Here is a 21,015-nt window from a genome sequence, read left to right on the forward strand (position 1 = left end):
AGGTGAAGGGTGACGGATACTTGAAAGGGTGCGTGCTACCAGTACCTGCAGTTCATGATCAACTTAAACTCACCACTGCTTTAACCTAGAAGTCAATGGATAAATTTCTAGATGTTGAGCACGACCGTCATGCATTCTAAAACTGAGCCATGGGCTTCCCTGGTGGCGCAGTGGTCGGGAGTCCGCCTGCTGATGCAGGGGACACGGGTTCGTGCCCCAGTCCGGGAAGATCCCACATGCGGCAGAGCGGCTGGGCCCGTGAGCCATGGCTGCTGAGCCTGCGTGTCCGGAGCCTGTGCTCCGCAACGGGAGAGGCCACAACAGTGAGAGGCCCGCGTACCGCAAAAAAAAAAACAAACAAAAAAAAACCCTGAGCCATGATCTTGCCACCATCTAACTGTTGTAGTTCAGCATCAGTGTACCTGTGATTGATCTTCTAGATTATGTAATACAAATCTACATCTCTATGTCAATACATTGATGTGATCGATTATGAAAGTACTTCTGATGATATCATGCCAAGAACTGGCATTTTGTATTTACCACTTTATCAGAAAACAAGCCAAGATGAGCATGACAGGCACCGTGGCACAGTGGGCTGAAGGGGCCTTTGAATGTAGCTGGTTCTGGGGTCAGAACCCTGGCTCTGACACTTCCCTAGCTTGTGGCCTAGGGCAACTTCCTATACTTTTCTCAGTCTGGATTTTCTCATCTCTAAAATGAATGACCAAACAACAGCCAGTGCACTTGAACTAACACTGATTATAACTTGGAGTGGAAGTGAGGGTTAAATGAAAGAAGATATCATTACCAGTGGCTTAGAGAGAGCCTGGCACACAGTATGTGCTCTACACAAGTGGCTGTTGGTGCTATAATGACTAAACGAGCTTTAAAAAATACCATCTTCAGGGATGATGAGAAAATATAAAATTCTTATATACATAAAATCATTCTATGTAAAAAATTATTTTAATAATAATAGATGAGTTGTGGATTGCTCTTATCCTGGAATATAATGAGCTGCTATAGAAAATAAAAGCACCTTCAGATTAAATAAAATTTATAGGTACACATGTGGATGCCTAATACAGTCATATATCTCAGCAGTTCAAGTAAGAATACTACCTACCAGCCTATATTTGCTGTTTAATACATTTGTTCTGCAACCAAACTTGAAGTGCCCGTTAGAGACAACATAATAAACATCCTCCGGGTTTTAAGCCATTAGTATACAATTTCAGGCAATTTTTACCGCGGGTAGGATTCATAGGTGTCTCCCTGGGGAGAGAACACTGACTCTAAGAAGAAAGGATGAAAAGCCACATTAGTCACTTTTCGAAAAGATGGAAGCCTTGATTTCTACGTGTGATTTCTATGTAGATTTAAAAGCTAACCTGGCCTGTCGCCATCCTTTGCCCTACTTCCAATTTGTGAGCAGGCCTTTGGATGGTGGTCCTGAGGTCGGGTACATTTTGCCCTCTTCCCAGCAGGAAAGCTCTTATTTTTTTTAAATTTTTTTTTTACCTTAGGCCTTGGCCTCTTGATTGACTTTAAGGTCCCAACAAACATCCACTTTATTATTGGAGGATATTTTAGGCTCTGCAAGTACTTTTCTTTAGAGCATGATTTAGTAGCACTATTGGTCAGAGCTGACTTGTATCAAAAGAAATGTGATCCATGGAAAATGGTAGCACTGGATTGCTGTGCATTCTTGACTCTCTGAGGCTCTCCCTCTCTCTCTCTCTCAATCTCACTCTCTTTCTTGGAGCAGGGGCCAGGGTGGTGGTGGTGGGGTGCGTAGCCTTTGATATAGTTTCTTTTGTTGGAGCAGCTTAGTAGCTGTTTAGCAAACACCTGTTTAATTTTAATTTAAGATAAGATTTGAAACTTGCCCCGAAAGCCTTGCAAACAGTAAAAAGGAATAGAAAGCTGTCAACCTTTCTGATACTGATTGAAAGAAGATACTCTTTCTTGTAATTTCAATTGAAATAGCTAGTTTTCCAATTCTGCACACCATGGATTTAATCAGCTAAGCCTAACGAGATTTTTTTTTTTTTCTGTTTTTTAGAGCAATGATTCAGTCAGGGCAATTTTGTCCCCCAGGGGACATTTGGCAATGTCTGAAGACATTTTTAGTTGTCACACTGGGCGGGAGGCGTAGTGGGTAAAAGCCAGGATGCTGCTAAACATCCCATAATGCACAGGACAGCCCCCATCACAAAGAATTATCCAGTCCAAAATATCAGTAGTGCTGAGGTTAAGCAGCCTCTGTTCCAGAGGTTTCTAACCTTGGATGCACATTAGAATCACCTGAAGACTTAAAAAAAATTCAATGCCCAGGTGCTCTCCAGGCCAGATAAACAGAGTCATTGGGTAGGACAAGGCTATACAATTTGTCGGGTCCAGTACAAAATGAAAAAGTGGGGGCCTTTGTTGAAAAAGTGTTAAGAATGTTAAGGCAGTGACAACAGAGCATCAAGCCAAGTGCAGCACCTTGTAAGTGTGGGGCTGAGTGTGAGCACACAGGTCCTACACACATGTAGTTGACACTGTTCTGGAGGGTGACCTGGGCATTGATAGTTTTAAAAGCTCTACAAGTGTACCAAAGACTGACAGACACCTCACCAAAGAAGACAGACAGATGGCAAATAAGTATATGCAAAGATGTTCCACATCATATACTATAATAGTATCAGGGCAATGCAAAAAAAAATCCCAATAATTGAGATACCACTACACACCTATTAGAATGGCCGAAATCTAGAACACTGACAATACCAAATGCTGGCAAGGATGTAGGGCAAAAGGACATCTCATCCATTGCTGGTAGGAATGTAAAACGGCACAGCCACTGTGGAAGGCACTTTGGTGGTTTCTTACAAAACTAAATATACCGTATAATCTAGTATTTTCCCTGCTTGGTATTTACCCAAAGGAGTTGAAAACTTACATCCACACAAAAAACCTGCACATGGATGTTTATAGCAGCTTTATTCATAATTACCAAAACTTGGAAGCAGCCAAGATACCTTTTGTCTGTGAATGGATAAATAAACCATGGTTTATCAGTAGAATAATATTTGTTCAATAAAATGTTACTCACAATATTCCAATGGAATATTATTCAGTGCTATAAAGAAATGAGGTATCAAACTGTGAAAATACATGGAGGAAATTTAAATGCATAGTATTAAGTGAAAGAAGCCAATCTGAAAAGGCTATATACTCTATGATTCCAACTAGGTAACCTTCTGGAAAAGGCAAAACTATGGAGACAGTAAAAAGATCATTGGTGACTGGGGTTGGAGGGGACGGAGGGTTGCACAGCAGGGCACAGAGGATTTTTAGGGCAGTGAAACTACTCTGTATGATGCTATAATGGTGGATACATGTCATTGTAACTTTGTCCAAACCCATAGAATGTAAACACCAAGAGTGAACCCTAATGTAAACGATGGACTTTGGATGATAACGATATGTCAGTGTAGGTTCATCAGTTGTAACAAATGTACGACTCTGGTGATGGAAACTGATAATGTGGAGGCCGTGCATGTGTAGGGACAGGGGATACATGGAAATCTTTGTAAATATTTCCACTCAGTTTTGCCGTGAGCCTAAAGCTGCTCTAAAAAAATAAAGTCACTTGAAAAAACAAAACTCTCCAGGTGATTTCAATGTGCAGCCAGTGTCAAGATCGCTGTTATTTAGCTTTTATTGCCTATCCTTCCTATAGCACTCAGTTTATGTACGGGTATTGGCCCACGTTTGACTCCTCTTTGTATTGGACACACAATCTCACAATCAATAGATGCTGAATGAACATGGTTGAATAAAACACTCTACTGTTATTCCTTATCATCTATTATAAAGCCTTATGTGTGGAGAGGTCATTCGGGCTTTCCAAACAGGCTTCAGCATTCATGAGTTTGTTTGCTGTTCACATCAGTCATGTGGTTGCAGGGCAAATGTTAGGACATTAGTCTGTGGATGAGGAAGCAGGCTCAGAGCAGGTAAGTGACTGGCCCAAGTCACACTCCTGTGAGTGGCAGGGCAAGGCCTCCAGCCAAGTCTCCTGGTTTCCGGGACAGGGCTGTTTTCCACATGTTATGGAAACCTTCTCACTTTTACACCAGGTTTCTAAAGTATGGTGCACGTGCCCCTTGGTGGCATGTGGCATGGAAGTCAGGGCACAAGGGGTGAACTTTAAAACAAAACATGTTTCCTTATTTATTTAATATGTATTAGGAAAAAAATAGCATATCAAGTCCATAGTTTGTATTACTGCTGCAGAAAACGTTAGATTCAAATTGTAAAAGTGAGTTGATTTAAAGGAAAATATTAAGCAAATAACAGCAGAGGTGGTGCAAAGATATAACAAAGCTTTTGAATGACCTACTTAAATGACAGAACTATGAGAAACACTTTTAAATCTTTGTAGTTTAAACTGAGGATACAGTGAAATAATATAGTGAAAGAGCTTTGTAACAATAGACAAAGCACTAAAATTGTTGTGGTTTTCGCACCCTCGCTCCTTGAAACTTGGCCCCAGTGTATCCTACCAGACTGAGTCTTGGCCTGTTACTGGGCTCTGATCGGTACGGAATGCTTTACCATGGACCTCAAGTGACCATGCATGGTTGAAAGAAAAGAAAAATATGGAAAATGAAATCTGTAAGTCCCCTATTTCTGGCTTAGTTTTCCTTGTCATTATATATATATATATCAAATTCTAAGATGAATTCCCAAATTGTCTGGAACAAACGATTAGGAACTTTATAATAATAACAAATCCATTCTCTGTCTAGGGAATATTCAAAGTGCAGTCTTCCCATTCCTACAATGCAAATCTTTGCATCCATTCAATGTGATGAAGGATATATATTCATTGGCATATAAGGACGTTAGTGTTGAATGAGAAAGGCAGGGTTCAGAGGAGTAGAATAGAGCATATTTATATGAGAAAGAGAAGGAAGCATTTCTGAGAGGATTGACCCTGGGTGATGGGATTGGGTTCATTTCTTTTCCTTTTAACTTCTCTGTCACTTCTCATTTTTTCTTTTTCTTTTTTTAAATTGAAGTGTAGTTGATTTACAATGTTATGTTAGTTTCTGGTGTCATTGTTCTATGATGGACTAGATTTCAAACTCAAGGAATACTAGGTAAACTTTTAAGACACACTTGTACACAAAATATACTAATTCTGCGAAAGTCAGACGCTCCGTTCCCAATGCTATCAGGCGTGATTTGTATGTGCTGTGAAATGCTGATTTCATGATTAGCACATTGTAGCTGGAGCCAACAGTAGGAGGAAAGACAGATGAAGCTATGGATATAAAAGGACATTATAAAGTGTAAAGCCCTGTACGTTGAAAGGGATTTTGAGCTGGAACCAGGAGATTGAAGGACAGGCTCTGAGCAATGGGGCCTCATTTGGTGCTGGTGGGCAGTGAGCCTGGGGGGGTTTGTCACCATCACATTGAATTCCATCCCAGCTAGAGTTAGGGCCGCTCCAAAAAAGTGTTGCTTTTTATAGAATCTGCCTTGCCTTCCCTGGGTTTTGTAATGACATTTTGGTGAAAATATCACAGAAGCACCTTTGATTTGTGGTTTGGGTGGGTATACTTGCTTCCTCACTCTCTCTCCTGGTTGTTTTTACAGAACCACATCTTACTTAATTCTCTGGCTGTGCTTTTCAACAGCACAGTATACTTTCTGGTTGTCAGAGGTTGTACATCCCCTGAGCTAGAAAGCTTTTTGAGAGGTGTTTCGTAAGTGGGATTCCCTTTTTTTTAGTTATTTTTTTTAAAGCTTTGACCAATAGATAGAATATATGCATTCATGTTTGCATAATAAACGGTTGGGAAGATAACCATTCTCTGCTGACAGTATTGATGTCTGATGAGTGGGGATGCCAGGAGACTTTATTTGTATATTTCAAGTATTGTTTAAAAATTATTTGCATATTACTTGTATTACCTATACTCTGTATACATAAAAATATATAAAGTAAAATATGAAGCAAGTAGACTTGGATATTTCCGTTTAGTCACTGAAAAATCTCTATGTGTGTCTATATGTGCAAGTGGAAGGCATGCAGGAAAGTAGTAAAGGAAAAAGTAAGCTCCCATTTGAATTGCCTTGTCCAAATAGTGACACTCTGGTGGTGTGGTTGAGAATTGGAACACACTCACCTGTGAAAGTCTATCATCCTCTGAGGTGTCCTTACACCACTGCAAATAGCCGATGTCACTGCGGGTCAGGACCCCACATAACATTTCCTGAGACTTTCCTTTTTGATAGCCGTTAAAGACGTGTGGACTTGCTCTTCCAGTTAAAATCATGTTCAGAACTGCCTAGATGACACATTTTACAAATATTTACATTTCAGGTAGCGTTGACACAAGGACTTAATTTCTTTTTTCTTCTAATAATCATAAAATGTATCATTTTTAGTGAAAAGAATGAAATCCCACAATATATAATTCTGGGAAAACGTATGTCATGAATGTTTGGTAGTGTTAAAACAGGAGTTTATTGATTTTTTTTCCTTGAGCCATGCCCCATAACTCCCCATGGGCCCTTCCTCCCTTCATATTTTTTTGAACTTCGGTTTCCATAGTTGTGATTTAAGCTGCATGAAGCTAAGGAATTTTTATAGTGCTTTTCTTTCAGTTATTAGGGACTCCTGGGCGGTCTTGTCAAGATCTTTTCTAATGTTTCTAGAATCTCAGGGATGGCAGGCTCTCAGAGGTAAACTAGAAAGGACTGTAATGGAAAGTGGAAAGATAGAATCTGATAACAAACTCAGGGGAGCATCTTAGTTTTTCAAAGATAATTTGATCACTCTTCACTTAAGGAGAGAATATGCTTAGTTGAAAGGAAAAAAAAAGCCTAATTGAGATGCTACAATAAAAAGGCAAAGTCTTCCAACCCACCTGCCTGCACAGGAAACCTCCAGCATCTGGTCGTAGTAGATGAGTGGTGGAGACGTCCAGGTCCTTCTGAAGCCTGCAGAGTGGGAGAAGCCATCAGCACTCACGGACGGTGATGCTCCAGGGACATGCAGCCTCTCCTCCCTCTGCCCCCACAACACAGAGCAGCAGTGACTTGGGCTTGCCTGGTCACTGTCCTTCCCATGTGCCTGGCATGTTTCCATCTGTCGCTGGGAAAGCTTCTAGGACTGGGGCTGCAGAGGTGATTGGGCAAGCTCTGGATGCCGTTGGGGGAAGCCAGTGACAAGTGGTCAGGGAGCAGGATGAAGTGACAGACCTCACATGTTAGAATCCCTGGGTGTGGGCTCCGCGTGGGTGCTGGGCTCTGTAGCAAAACTGTTTGCGCTGAGTGCCAAGGGACGCTTGGCTTAGGGTGGTGACACGTGACCCCTCCAGAGAGTGCTGGCCCAAGGCAGAGTTGACCAGACTGTTCAAGTGGAAACCACCAGCTGGGGAGTTAAGCCCATGTCTTGGCTTCAGCCTCTACTGTTTCACCAGGGCCAAGGGGTCAGGGTTCCATCCAGGACAGTATAATATCGAGGTGGAAAGCGGCTCGTGTTGTTACCCAGAGGGAGATGCTGAGTTATATGAGCTGTATGTGTTCTTGAACGAACCTGTTCACAGGACTGGAAGGTCAAGCACTTCTGTGAATAAGACCTAAAGACGTGGGTCAAGCATCAGATATAATTCAGGGCAGTGTTTCCTAAATTATGGCATGATGTTAGGTGGTATAGATATGAGCATTTAAAAAATTTTACAGTGATGTGTTTAATACATTTTTTCTTTAGCACAGCAACTACATGATTTAGAGGATATTAATGTTTAAGAAGAGGACGATATTGAAATGTGTGTTGATTTTGAATTTTTTCTTTTATTTATTTTTTGGCCGTGCCACACGGCATGCAGGGTCTTAGTTCCCTGACCAGGGATCGAACCTGCGCCCCCTGCAGTGGAAGCACAGTCTTAACCACTGGACCACCAGGGAAGTCCCAAGTGTGTGTTGACATAAGGACATTGTTAAGCAAATAATAATATAGATCATAAAAGTATGATATGCAAAAGACAAGTTTTCAGGAACTGCTTCAAGGCTTGACATTCTTCCTTTCTGGGGGCCCTCTGTTTCTCTCTCTCTGACTCTCAAAAGCTTCCCCTTTTCTCAGGGTCCAGAAGAAAATCTGTTTCTTCCCAGAAGCCTTCCTTGGCCACCTTATCTGTTGGGGCCCCTCCCTCCTCTGGAATCCGTTAAGATTCATTGTCTCTGTGCTTCATTTGGCACATCAAGTACCACCTGGGACTTGCTCAGTCTCTCTGTGTACCCCTGGTTTTTCCCAAATTGGAACCTGCAAGGAGGTCAGGGCCATATCCTCTTTTATTTGTATTTCCCACAGTGCCAAGAACAGGGCTTTGCATTTCATAGGGACAAAATAAATATTTGTGGATTTATATTTTGTCGTACATAGAAATCATAAAATATTTTCATTTATGAAAACTGTACAAATAAGCCTGAGTGGTATCTGCCAATATTTATAAACACAAGAAAAAGGAACCTACGACTGTGCTAGAAAAGTAGATTCAAACTTTTCTGATGACATCCACTCTCCCATGAATATGGCCAAACTGACTACAGAAAATGATGCATCAACAGAAGAGAGTCCACTAGAAAAAAATTGCACTCATGTTTCCAATGAGGCATGAAAATATTTTCCAACACAAGAGAGCATTGTTTATGTGACCCCAGAGCTATAGGAAATATCTGTGCAAATATGTGTAGAATTTACCTTTCAAATGTTCTGGAGAAGATCAGGCTGTAAAGAAACAAGATGACACCATGGCTTCCTTCTCCTTTGAACTATTTGAAAAACAAAGGAAAAACACATTTGCATAAACACAGTGCCTCTCTGTGTATCTGTGGGCATGAATTCAAGGATTTACACCTGACAGATTTTTTTTCTAGCTGCCGAAAGGACCGTGGGAGCTCTCTCTGCTTCTCTAGGTCACCTCCACCCTCAGATGCATCCTCTTTCCTTGCTTCAGGCGCGCCAGTGGCACCATCATTCTCTTGGTTTTCAACCCATCTTTCTTCCACTTCTATCATGTGATTCTCTTCGAATCATGGCTAAGACATAGTGTATACTTCCTCTCCATTTTCTTTTCTTTCTTTTTTTTTTTTAAAATTAATTAATTTATTTTTATGTTTATTTTTGGCTGTGTTGGGTCTTCGTTTCTGTGTGAGGGCTTTCTCTAGTCGTGGAAAGCGGGGGCCGCTCTTCATCGCGGTGCGCGGGCCTCTCACTATCATGGCCTCTCGTTGCGGAGCACAGGCTCCAGACGCGCAGGCTCAGTAGTTGTGGCTCACGGGCCCAGTTGCTCGGCAGCATGTGGGATCTTCCCAGACCAGGGCTCGAACCCATGTCCCCTGCATTGGCAGGCAGATTCTCAACCACTGCACCACCAGGGAAGCCCCCTCTCCATTTTCCAGCGTCTATCCTAGCTCAGCTCCTCGGATCTGCTCTGGCTGGCCCTTTTCCAGCCTCCCTCCATCAGTGCATCCTTCATCATCATCCTGTTAAACTCAGGGGGAGCAGAGAAGCGTTCTAGAAATAGCTTTTGAGTGAGACAAACCTGAGCTCCAAACCAGTTCTACTATACTAACTCCAGCTTCTTTAAGTTTCAATCTCATCTGCAAATGTAGATAAAAATACCCTTTTCCTAGGATTGTTGCAAAAGTTAAATGAAAGAATGCACAGGACCTACCTTAGTTCTTAGAACATGCTAGAACCCCAGCAAAATGACTGTCTGTCCCTCTCTAAGGCACCTCTCCCTGTCTCTTTTCTTGGCCAGGTTACTTTTCTGCTCCGAACTTTCCAAAGGTGCCCTGTGAGGTCCAGGATAAAATCCATCCTCATTCAGGGCCTCTCACTGGTTGGCCTTATCTTAGCTTTGTGTCAATACTCTACCTGCAGACAAGAAGCTCCTTGGCTGGCTTTCAAGGTGCCCAGGGTTAAAGCCTCTTCTTTAAAGGCATTATATCAGGAAGCCTTCTGCTAAAATACATGCACTTTTCCTTTTGTGGTTTAATTTGTCCCCTTCACTATCTGTGCCCTTGCAGGGGCTGGATCTTCAGGCAGGAGAAGAAATTTCAGTGCCCACAGAAGCCAGATGGGAACCCAAATGGGTGTACGCCAGGACGTGAGGGAAATGGGGAGAGGTGGGGTCCGAGGCAAGGGACAGCACTTGTGTGTCCGTTTCCTGTTGCTGCCTTAACAGACGACCACAGACATGTTGGCTTAAAACCACAGGAATCCATCATCTCACAGTTCTGGAGGTTAGACGTCCAGCCCTGGTGTCACTGGACTCCATTCACACTGCTGGTTGGCCTGTGTTCCTTCTGGAGGCTATGATGTCTCCTAGCCTTTTCCAGCTTCTAGAAGCTGTCCTTATTCCTTGGTTCATGACTCCACATCACATAGCCTCTTCTCCTCTGTTTCCCTCATCACATCCCTTTTTCTGAATCTCCTGCCGTCCTCTTTCTCTTATAAAACCCTTATGATTCATTGGGCCCACCAGAAAAATTCAGAATAATCTCCCCATCTGAGATCTTGAACTTAATCACATCTGCAGAGTCCTTTTTACCAGTTAGGTAACAGCATTCAGTCTATCACGACTTGTCTAATGGGTGTCACTGCTCCCTTTATCAGCTGATTGAAGACATGCTAGAATACAGGGCTAGTGCTGTCAGATTTTCTGATTTTGGGTGGGACTCGGGGGGACCTAAACATTTAGTTTCTGTGTGTGGTTTTTTTTGTTGTTGTTGTTGTTGTTTTTTCTTTTTTTGTTGTTTTTTTCCTGCTCTGTGCAGATTGAGGGGTGGCTTAACCTTAGTTCCCCAACTGGGGATTGAACCTGTGCCCTCAGCAGTGAAAGTGAGGAGTCCTAACCACTGGACCACCAGGGAATGCCCAAACATTTAGGTTTTTACGTGGAATTTTCTGATTATTTTTGAAGTTCATCAAGTTGAGTTTTTAAAAATACCACACCGTATGAGCTAATGCTGCAGATCCTATGTGATAGATGTATTAGTTTCCTAGACCTACCCTACAGATGGCCAGAAGTTTGAATGGCTTGAAACAGTAGGAATTTATTCTTTCACAGTTCCGAAAGCTAGAAGTCTGAAATCAAGGTGTCAGAGGCGGGCCATGCTCTCTCTGAAGGCCTTAGGGGAGGATCCTTCCTTGTATCTTTCTAGCTTCTGGTGGCTGCTGGCAGTCCTTGGTGTCCTTGGTTTGGGAGGTGCATCACTCCAGTCTCTGCCTTCATTATCTCATGGTGTTCTCCCTGCATGTGTCGGTGTCTATGACCCAATTTCTCTCTCCTTATAAAGATACCAGTCACTGGATTAAGGCCCACCTTAATCCAGCATGACCTGATCTTAACATGATTCCATCTGCAAAGGAACTCTTTCCAAATATGAACACATTCACAGGTACTGGGGGTTACGGCTTAAACATATCTCTTTTTTGGGGAGAGGGGAGATGCAATTCAACCCATAATAACAGTAGGCCTGCTGCCCACATGTACCCCTCAGACCTCTAGCTTGTGATCTCTGCCTGAAGACAGGGCACAGAACTGCTTCATTTTGATAGTGAATGGCGTTTGCTAAAGGTCTGGATGGGGGCTGATCACACAGGCAGCCCCGGTTAGGGAGTGCCCTTCAGAGGAATATCTATGCATCAAGATGCCCCCTCACTCAGGAAATGGTGCCAACCCTTTCCCCGCCTGGCTGTGGCAATGGTCAGCTTGGGTCCGCTTGACACCACTCTTGTGCAAAGCCCACCTGCACCATGCGGTCTGATTCTGCTTCCTTTCATTACTTATTCCAGCTCAACTCTTAGTCTTTTTTTTAATTTTATTTTTTAAATTAATTTTTATTAATTAAAAATTAGTTTAAAAATTAAGTAGAGTTGATTTACAATGTTGTGTTAGTTTCTGCTTTACAGCAAAGTGAATCAGTTATACATATACATATATCCCCTCTTTTTAAGATTCTTTTCCCATATAGGTCATTACAGAGTATTGAGTTCCCTGTGCTGTATAGTAGGTCCCCATTATCAACTCTTAGTCCTTGAGGGGGATAACCTATGGATAGCTCTAGCTCTAATCATCTTATTCTCAACTCTGGCTATGCTTAAGAAGCCCTTGCAGATGTGAAAGACTTTCTTATCGAATCAGACTCTCCCAGGTCTGAGTTGAAGAGATGGAAGACAGAGAGGGAAGGGTTTGCCTCTGTTTGCTGGCAGAGTCGTTTCTTACATGGTTCCTGATGTACATGTAACCCCATTAAACATCTCCCTCTACCACAAAAAGTCCCTTCAGGCTTCTAGCTTAACATTTCATGTCAGGTATTTAAAATCTATCATATAGCTTTCATTAGTTTCGTATTGCTGCTGTAACAAATTACCATACATTTAGTAGCTTAAATAATACAGATTTATTATCTTACAGTTCTAGAGGTTAGAAGACTGAAATGGGTCTTACTGGCCTAAAATCAAGATGTTAGCAGCCCTGTGTTCTTTCTGGAGGCTCTAGGGGAGAATCTGTTTCCTTGCCCTTTCCAGCTTCTAGCAGCCCTGCCCACATTCCTTGGTTCATGGCCCCCACCTTTGACCTTCGATGCCACAACAGTGGGTGGTACTCTTTTCACATCACATCAGTCTTCTCCTGTCTTATGCCTTCCTCATCCACATTTAAAGTCCCTTGAGATTACACTGGGCCCACCTGGATAATCCAGGATAATCTCCCTATTTTAGAGTCATCTGATTAACAAGCTTAATTCCTCTTTACCATGTAATGAAACATTCACAGGTTCTAGGGGGTAGGGTATGGACGTCTTTCAGGGGACCATTCTTCTGCCTACTACATGGACCCAAGAGAGGGTGGGAGAGGAAGGTCTGGGGTAACTAGTTTAAGCAAGATCATGCAGCTAGTGTGTGGCTGAGAACTCATGCCCAAGTTTCCTGTCCCTATGACCTTTGAAAGGAATGGAGTTGTGAGTTTCATGACTCAAATTTTCCCTTTCCACACAAGCCACGTTTATATGGCTTCATGGTTACTCTGCTAATTGTCCTCTGCTACATTGTAAGGTTCTGATTCTTTAGAAAATCAACTTTCATTTCTTTATCCACAGAGGAAACTTAAGAAAGCACCTTCCCTTTTCCACCATGCCTATCCCCTACTTTGTGTCCTTCCCACACAGGAGGTGGGGAAGATTCATTGCAGGGGAGGGCATGGTGTGGAAGGTGCTGATAGAAGACGTGAAAGGGGGCCACCTTTTTCAGGCTGGCAGTCATTTTTCTGAGCCAATGTGAATGGCCATTTTGGCACTTTAGACTACCATTTTTGTCTTTTGTCCCTTAGATGAGGCAAGGCTGCTATAACATTTTCTCTTGCCCTAAAAGCAACCTTATTGTATAGGCCCTTTATAGTATTATTCTCTGGGTTTGATTAGTCAAGGAGAAAGAGGCATTTGTGAGTGGCCCTGTGTGTGATCTGGCCTCTTTCTATTATTATTTTTTTTTTGCTGTACGTGGGCCTCTCACTGTTGTGGCCTCTCCCATTGCGGAGCACAGGCTCCAGACGCGCAGGCCCAGCGGCCATGGCTCACGGGCCCAGCCACTCCGCGGCATGTGGGATCTTCCCGGACCGGGGCACGAACCCGTGTCCCCTGCATTGGCAGGCGGACTCTCAACCACTGCGCCACCAGGGAAGCCTGGCCTCTTTCTAGATTGTGGGGAGGGAGAGACAGGTTTCTCTTTCCCTCTTTCTGCCCTCTCTTAGTCCTCAGAATGACCTGCTTTTCTTAACAAGCATCATTAGAAATACACTTTATAAAAAGAAGAAGATTCCTGTAAGATCAGTTCAACATAAAGGAATTATCTCAACACTTAAACACTTACACACTGTACATGATCATAGATGAATTTCTCAGTGGCTTCTTTCTCTGAAAGTTCAAACAGCTGGAGCTATAAATCAGAAATAGAAGATAAAAATGAAAAGGAAGATGAAAGTTATATCTAGAAGATGTCAACTCACTGTTAGTACCTCATGGGAGTTCTTTGTTTCACTGCAAAATCACATTGCTAGAAACTGACATATTACCTTACACAAGGCCATGTAAAACATACATGGTAAGATTGGGTGGCCACCGGCCTCACTTTTACATTCCTCAGTTTTAAACCAATATGGTATCTTGAGCAGGAAAACTGTAAACAGATTTTTTCCCTAATAGGTAGAATTTAGCCAAGTTTAGAAGACTGGCTATGGAAATGGAGTTTATGATAATTTCAGGCATGGGATATTCTTAAAAAATTTTTTTGTTGTTGAAGTATAAGTTACAGGTATACAATATAGTGATTCACCGTTTTTAAAGGTACTACTTCATTTATCGTTATTATAAAGTATTGGCTATATTCCCTGTGTTGTACAACACACCTGGTAGCTTCTTTTACATATAATGGTGTGCACCTCCTAATCCCCGCCCCCTGGGTTGCCCCTTCCCCTTCCCTCTCCCCACTTATAACTACCACTTTGTTCTCTATGTCTGTGAATCTTCTTCTTTTCTGTTGGGTATGGAATATTCTTGATCATGGTGAATCCTGGAAGGAGAAATCCATAGCAGGCATCTCTATTTTGGCTGCTTGGATTACTTATGCCCTTGATCCTTGCCTCTTCGGCAGGTACCTTTGGCCACATCAGATGCTTACGTTGTGGAGGTCCACGCAGGAGCATCAGTTCCACCTCCAGTTCCATGGTGAGTCTAATACTCATCCAGGCTTCACCATCCTTTATCTGGCAGGACGGACAGGAGTGCACTCACCCATTCAGTGAAACCGTCCCCAGAGTAGTCAGGAGTCGGGGCGACATAACTGTCCTCGGTGACAAGGCAGATGGTGGCTTTCCGAGCTGCTCCTGCGGCCCACAGGACGTCCGCAAGCGCCGCGGCCAGCGCTCGCTTCTGCCTCTGCTCGCTTATCGCGCACAAACTTCAGCCCAGGAGGAGGGTAGGAACGCATTGCAATGAGTGCCCCCTAGCTGAGGGCCTGGGCCTCTCCACTTTCACGGACCCTTCTGAGTACAGAATGGGTCCGTTTGGTTCCTTCGTCAGCCTACACTGTGAGAACATTGTGGAGGGCCTCATCCTCTCTGCCCGCACTGAGTGGGCATCCTCACCCCAGAGCATTAATCCTCTGGGTTCTCCACTGACCCCTCCCTGTGCATTACTGCCCCTGCTGAATCTCAACACTGTCTTCTCTCCTGAACTCCAGCTGGGCTGCATCCAATCTCTCTAACCCGATACCACAGGCCCTTCCCAAGTGCAACCCCAACAATCCTTCCAGTTTTATCTCCCAGGTTTCCATTTTGCAAACCCTCTTTCCCAGATGGACTAGTTCCCTGGACATAGTTTCTGCATTCTACCTCCATGCTTTCTTCGCATGAACTTGTCTGCCTTTAATATGCAAGTCCTGTCTGTTCTTCCTGCCTGATCACATCCTACGAATCACTTGAGGCCCACTTCCCCCTTACAAACTTGTAGTTTACACTCATCTGGCACTCACTGGGCCCAGAATTGTTCTAAGCACCTAACACATATTACCTCATTTAATCCTTATGACAACCTGTGAGGTGGATGCGATCAATATTATTAGTCCCATTTTAGAGATGAGGAAAGTAAGACAGGGAGGTGGAGTACTCTGCCCCCGGTCATTCCCCTTTAAAGCAGTAGAGCAGTGGTTTGAATGCAGGCAGGGTGCCTCCTGACTTAACCATTAGATTGTTCTTAACCATTAGATTCCATCCAATAATCCCAGTGGATGAGACTTCCCCGGAAACGGGAGCCAATCTTTACATCACAGACCTTTCCTATGCTCATGTTCTAAATGATTAACATTGACAACTGTCGTCCTGATGAAGAAACACATGATAGAGGTTAATGAATGAACTCAGCCATGATTTAAAGCAGCGGTCCCCAACCTTTTTGGCACCGGGGACCAGTTTCGTGGAAGACAATTTTTCCACGAACGGGTGGTGGGGGTGGCTTGGGGATGATTCAAGCACATTACATTCATTGTGCACTTTATTTCTATTATTATTACATTGTAATATATAATGAAGTAATTATACAGCTCACCACAATGCTGACTGGAGGCGGAGCTCAGGCAGTAACGCGAGCGATGGGGAGCGGCTGTAAATACAGATGAAGCTTCGCTCACTCGCCTGCCTCTCACCTCCTGCTGTGCGGCCCGGTTCCTAACAGGCCACGGACTGCTACCAGTCTGTGGCCCGGTGGTTGGGGACCCCTGATTTATAGAATCCATCTAGCTCTATGGTGATACCGAAATGAGTAGCAGGACCCTCACACTCCAAAACCCTTGTCCAAGGTAGAATGAGAGTCAAACAAAGTGCTGTGAGACTACAGAGGCAGGAGGCAGAACTTGTGATCGGGAAGGTTCAGGAAGGCTTCATGGAGCAGGTCGATAATAGCAATCACTCATTCCCATTTATGTAATACCTGCCACATGCCAGGTACTGGGCTAAATGCTTGCTATTCATGTAGCAAATGCTGTATGTGTTCCATCTAGATCCCTTGGGATCCCTTTTACTCAGTTGGTGGACATGTCCCCCCACCACCCCATTGCTTTGTCTACTGCCGCTAGTGGCTCATACTTTTCAACTTTCTCTGAAGAATTGGAGCCACCTTCCCTGGAAGTGACTGGGAGTTGTGCCACCTTCCCATAGGAGGGTCCATAGCAGATGCCTGATGAGGGTGGAGGTGAAAAAGTCCTGCCTCCTTATCTGAAGATGGAGCAGTTGCCCCCCAGAGCTCCCACGGATCAGGCGGAGGCTGGACATCACTGGCAGCCACATGCCTCCTTTGCTTCTCCTCCTTCCCTAGCCTGCTTCCCTGCTCTCTTAGGGGTTTCTCCTGAGGGCATTCATTCCCTTAATAAATCACCTGCATGAAGAATTCCCATCTCTGGCTCTGCTTCTAAGGAAGCTGGCAATTCACGTTCTTAGAATAGATTAGACATTCAGTTCCTGTTTTGGGTGATGATAAGTTACCCCGCCTGAGGGTAGGTAGATGCCTTTTAATTATTTCCGTTTCCTCTAATATCAACCATAGAGTCTCACACGTGATAGGGGTTCATTAGCATCTAAGAACAAAATAATTTGAGCTGATTTTTTAAATAGGCAACTACCAAACACTGTACTTTGTCAGCGTGATTAAATAGGAGGATGAATCCTTCATTTATGAGGTTTGTCATCACCGCTTTTGTTCTCTCTCTGGAACTCTTAGGTTGGGACTTCCTATCAAGTGTTGTCAAGTGAGCCTATCTGGAGACCTGGTGCTTCATTTCCTCCATCAGGGAGCTCTGCAGTGGAGCATAAAAACTGTCAGTGTTACCCCTGCAACTGAACATTGAAAGGGACTCTGGAAGAGCTCTACCTAGTCACGAAAGTCAGTCCCTCTGGGAGAGCCAGAGCCATGTCTGTCTTACGAGGCAAGTCCTCTTATGAGGCAAGTCCCCTTCCTGAGGCACCCTGGGGGATTTTCCCTGGTGGTTACTTAGCCTACAAAGGTTCTCGGGAAATGGGTCATTCTTTGCAAATACTTCTCATCGGCCTCTTACCTGAGAAAGTTGCAGTCTTTTCCCTTCCCTGTAAACAACAAATATTTAAGGATGGATCCTTGTACAGCCATCTGAATGCTTCGGGCACCTCCCTGAAAAGCGGAGGGTCAATAGTGAGTTTACAATGGTGGTGGAACCCTCAGGGCCCATCTTGGAAATGGATGTCTTTATTTATTCTTCTCGGCAGCCTTTTCCCTTCTGGGGCACAGCATCCCCTAGGCTTAGTGAAGGGCCACTGTTCTCTACATGTGCCATCCCTCCCCGTGGGCTGTGGCCGTGCCATGGCTGGGCTAGAATCTGCAATAACTAGCTTCTCTGTGGAGCCCCATAGACTGGTACCCCGGGATGCCTGTCCCCCTCTGCCCCACCTTCACTGGGCTCGTGCCTCACGTCCAGCTGTTAGATTTGCAGGAGGTAAGGAAACAGTCGGCTAGCTCTTGAAATTCTGCCTGGCTAGGGATCAATGATTTGAATTATTGAGGTTTTAAACAAGCCAGAAAGACATTCCTAGATCTCTTCCTGCCTCTAAATTCTTAGGAATGCTTAGGACCTGGAGAAAAGAGCCAGGAAAACGAAAATCTGGAAGAGAGTGGGGAGGAGTTTGAGACTTTGTGACATCCTAGATAGCATGTCATAATTTTCAATAGTCTGTTATCATTTAAGGTTAAATTTTAAATCGTCGATATATTTCTACATATGATTATAATGAAAACATGCCTCGTATGGAGGAGGATGGAAGGAAACACAGACAGGGAACATGGGATTAGGACTTTAAAAAATTATCACCTGCTATTACCTTTCCCACTTCCAAAGCGAAAGCCAGGTCAGAAAAAGGATCATGAAACCGGAAATAGGCCTTTGTCTAGTCAGAGCTGAAGACCTGGACTGTATTTCCAAAGAGGCTCTGGCGCAGTTTCTGAAAAGAGGGGAAATAAATGGTCCAAACGAAGAGAATTCTTCCTAGACACAAGCCCTCAGCAAACAGACTTAAGCAAGGTGGTGAAACCATGGAGGAGGGCCTGTCGCCTTCCTAGTCAGGTTCACACATTACTCTATTCCCTGATTGTAATTGTCCAGCTCTGTGCAAAAGGTTTGCATAGGGTTCACTTAGGACATTTTATCCTGGAGGCTGAGAGTGTCAACTCTGCACCTTTTTATCCCCATCCGAGTTCTGTCTTTCTGTCTGTCTCACCTTCCATTGCCAGCCATCTTCCCTGCACCCCCTGAAGATCCATGACAGGCGACTACGCTCCCATGCCTCTCATTCCTCTAACCATGACTCTGTAACTCCTATCTCTCCCACGTTTGGGTCTTTCTCTCTTGCTCCAGAAAAAAAGGAATAGGCAGGACTCTGATTCCAGTCTGAGTACAATAGTGGTGTAAATTGGTATTAAACAAGCAGCCTCTGTTTTTTTGCCCTAGAATCTTTAAGTTTTTTTCTGGATACTCTGCAGCATGTTAAGATTGGAGAGGGTCTTTTAGAAAATCCCAGAAAATTGGGTACAAGCCTTTGTAAACCAAACCCATGACAAAAAGGGAATCCCTTTATAATCAGAGGCATATTAATCATTCGGCTTGTGCTAGGTCCTGTGTGGGATATGGATATGGAGAGAGAACTTCCGACTGAAGTGCTCAGGAAGGCTTCGTGGAAGAGGTGGCATTTAAACTAGGCTGGCAGATGGCGTCTAGCATTTATTGAGTATTTTCTACGCACCAGGCACTGGGCTAAGTGCTTTGCATTCGTTATGTTAATTTAATTACTTGAGAAAGGTACTGTTATCATCCTCCTTTTACAAGAAAGTATTTGCCTAAGGTCACCCAGCAAGTCAGGCAGAGCTGGTATTCGTAACCATTCTAACACCACTGATCCGCCTCCCCAGCTTTAATCCTGTATGTACCATCCTTTTAACTGCTGTCATTTTTGTATGCCAATAATTATTGAAATAATATTTCTCATTAGCTTGGGCCATTTTTTTATAACTTAGAAAACATTTATTTAAAGCATTTCTTCCTTCCTTCCTTCCTTCCTTCCTTCCTTTCTCTCTTTCTTTCTTTCTTTGTAGAGAGGTTGGCAGTTTCTCTTTTTATTTATTTATTTATTTATTTATTTATTTATTTATTTATTTATTTTTATTAGTTTCTGCTTTATAACAAAGTGAATCAGTCATACATATACATCTGTTCCCACATCCCCTCCCTCATGCATCTCCCTCCCTCCCACCCTCCCCATCCCACCCCTCCAGGCGGTCACAAAGCACCAAGCTGATCTCCCTGTGCTCTGCGGCTGCTTCCCACTATCTATCTACCTTACGTTTGGTAGTGTATATATGTCCATGCCTCTCTTTCCCTTTGTCACAGCTTACCCTTCCCCTTCCCCATATCCTCAAGTCCATTCTCAAGTAGGTCTGTGTCTTTATTCCCGTTTTACCCCTAGGTTCTTCATGACATTTTTTTTTTTTTTTTAATTCCATATATATGTGTTAGCATACGGTATTTGTCTTTCTCTTTCTGACTTACTTCACTCTGTATGACAGACTCTAGGTCTATCCACCTCATTACAAATAGCTCAGTTTCGTTTCTTTTTATGGCTGAGTAATATTCCATTGTATATATGTGCCACATCTTCTTTATCCATTCATCCGATGATGGACACTTAGGTTGTTTCCAGCTCCGGGCTATTGTGAATAGAGCTGCAATGAACATTTTGGTACATGCCTCTTTTTGAATTATGGTTTTCTCAGGGTATATGCCTAGTAGTGGGATTGCTGGGTCATATGGTAGTTCTATTTTTAGTTTTTTAAGGAACCTCCATACTGTTCTCCATAGTGGCTGTACCAATTCACATTCCCACCAGCAGTGCAAGAGTGTTCCCTTTTCTCCACACCCTCTCCAGCATTTATTGTTTCTAGATTTCTTGATGATGGCCATTCTGACTGGTGTGAGATGATATCTCATTGTAGTTTTGATTTGCATTTCTCTAATGATTAATGATGTTGAGCATTCTTTCATGTGTTTGTTGGCAGTCTGTATATCTTCTTTGGAGAAATGCCTATTTAAGTCTTCTGCCCATTTTTGGATTGGGTTGTTTGTTTTTTTGCTATTGAGCTGCATGAGCTGTTTATAAATTTTGGAGATTAATCCTTTGTCAGTTGCTTCATTTGCAAATATTTTCTCCCATTCTGAGGGTTGTCTTTTGGTCTTATTTATGGTTTCCTTTGCTGTGCAAAAGCTTTGAAGTTTCATTAGGTCCCATTTGTTTATCTTTGTTTTTATTTCCATTTCTCTAGGAGGTGGGTCCAAAAGGATCTTGCTGTGATTTATGTCATAGAGTGTTCTAC

General features: G+C 43.3%; 1 protein-coding gene across 1 annotated transcript in view; it reads right to left on the minus strand.

Moving 5' to 3' along the window:
* MINDY4B (MINDY family member 4B) overlaps positions 1-21,015 on the minus strand; it is a gene marked incomplete at both ends in the record, with an annotated part of 44,246 nt that overhangs the window by 12,599 nt on the left and 10,632 nt on the right. The window contains 8 exon segments of the mRNA XM_079705196.1: positions 6,192-6,353; positions 6,936-7,008; positions 8,771-8,841; positions 13,946-14,011; positions 14,866-15,031; positions 17,678-17,769; positions 18,474-18,539; positions 18,543-18,593. Of these exon segments, the coding sequence (XP_079561322.1) occupies positions 6,192-6,353; positions 6,936-7,008; positions 8,771-8,841; positions 13,946-14,011; positions 14,866-15,031; positions 17,678-17,769; positions 18,474-18,539; positions 18,543-18,593 (747 nt within the window).

The sequence above is a fragment of the Hyperoodon ampullatus genome (assembly GCF_949752795.1).
Source record: "Hyperoodon ampullatus genome assembly, chromosome: 5".
Taxonomy (NCBI): domain Eukaryota; kingdom Metazoa; phylum Chordata; class Mammalia; order Artiodactyla; family Ziphiidae; genus Hyperoodon; species Hyperoodon ampullatus.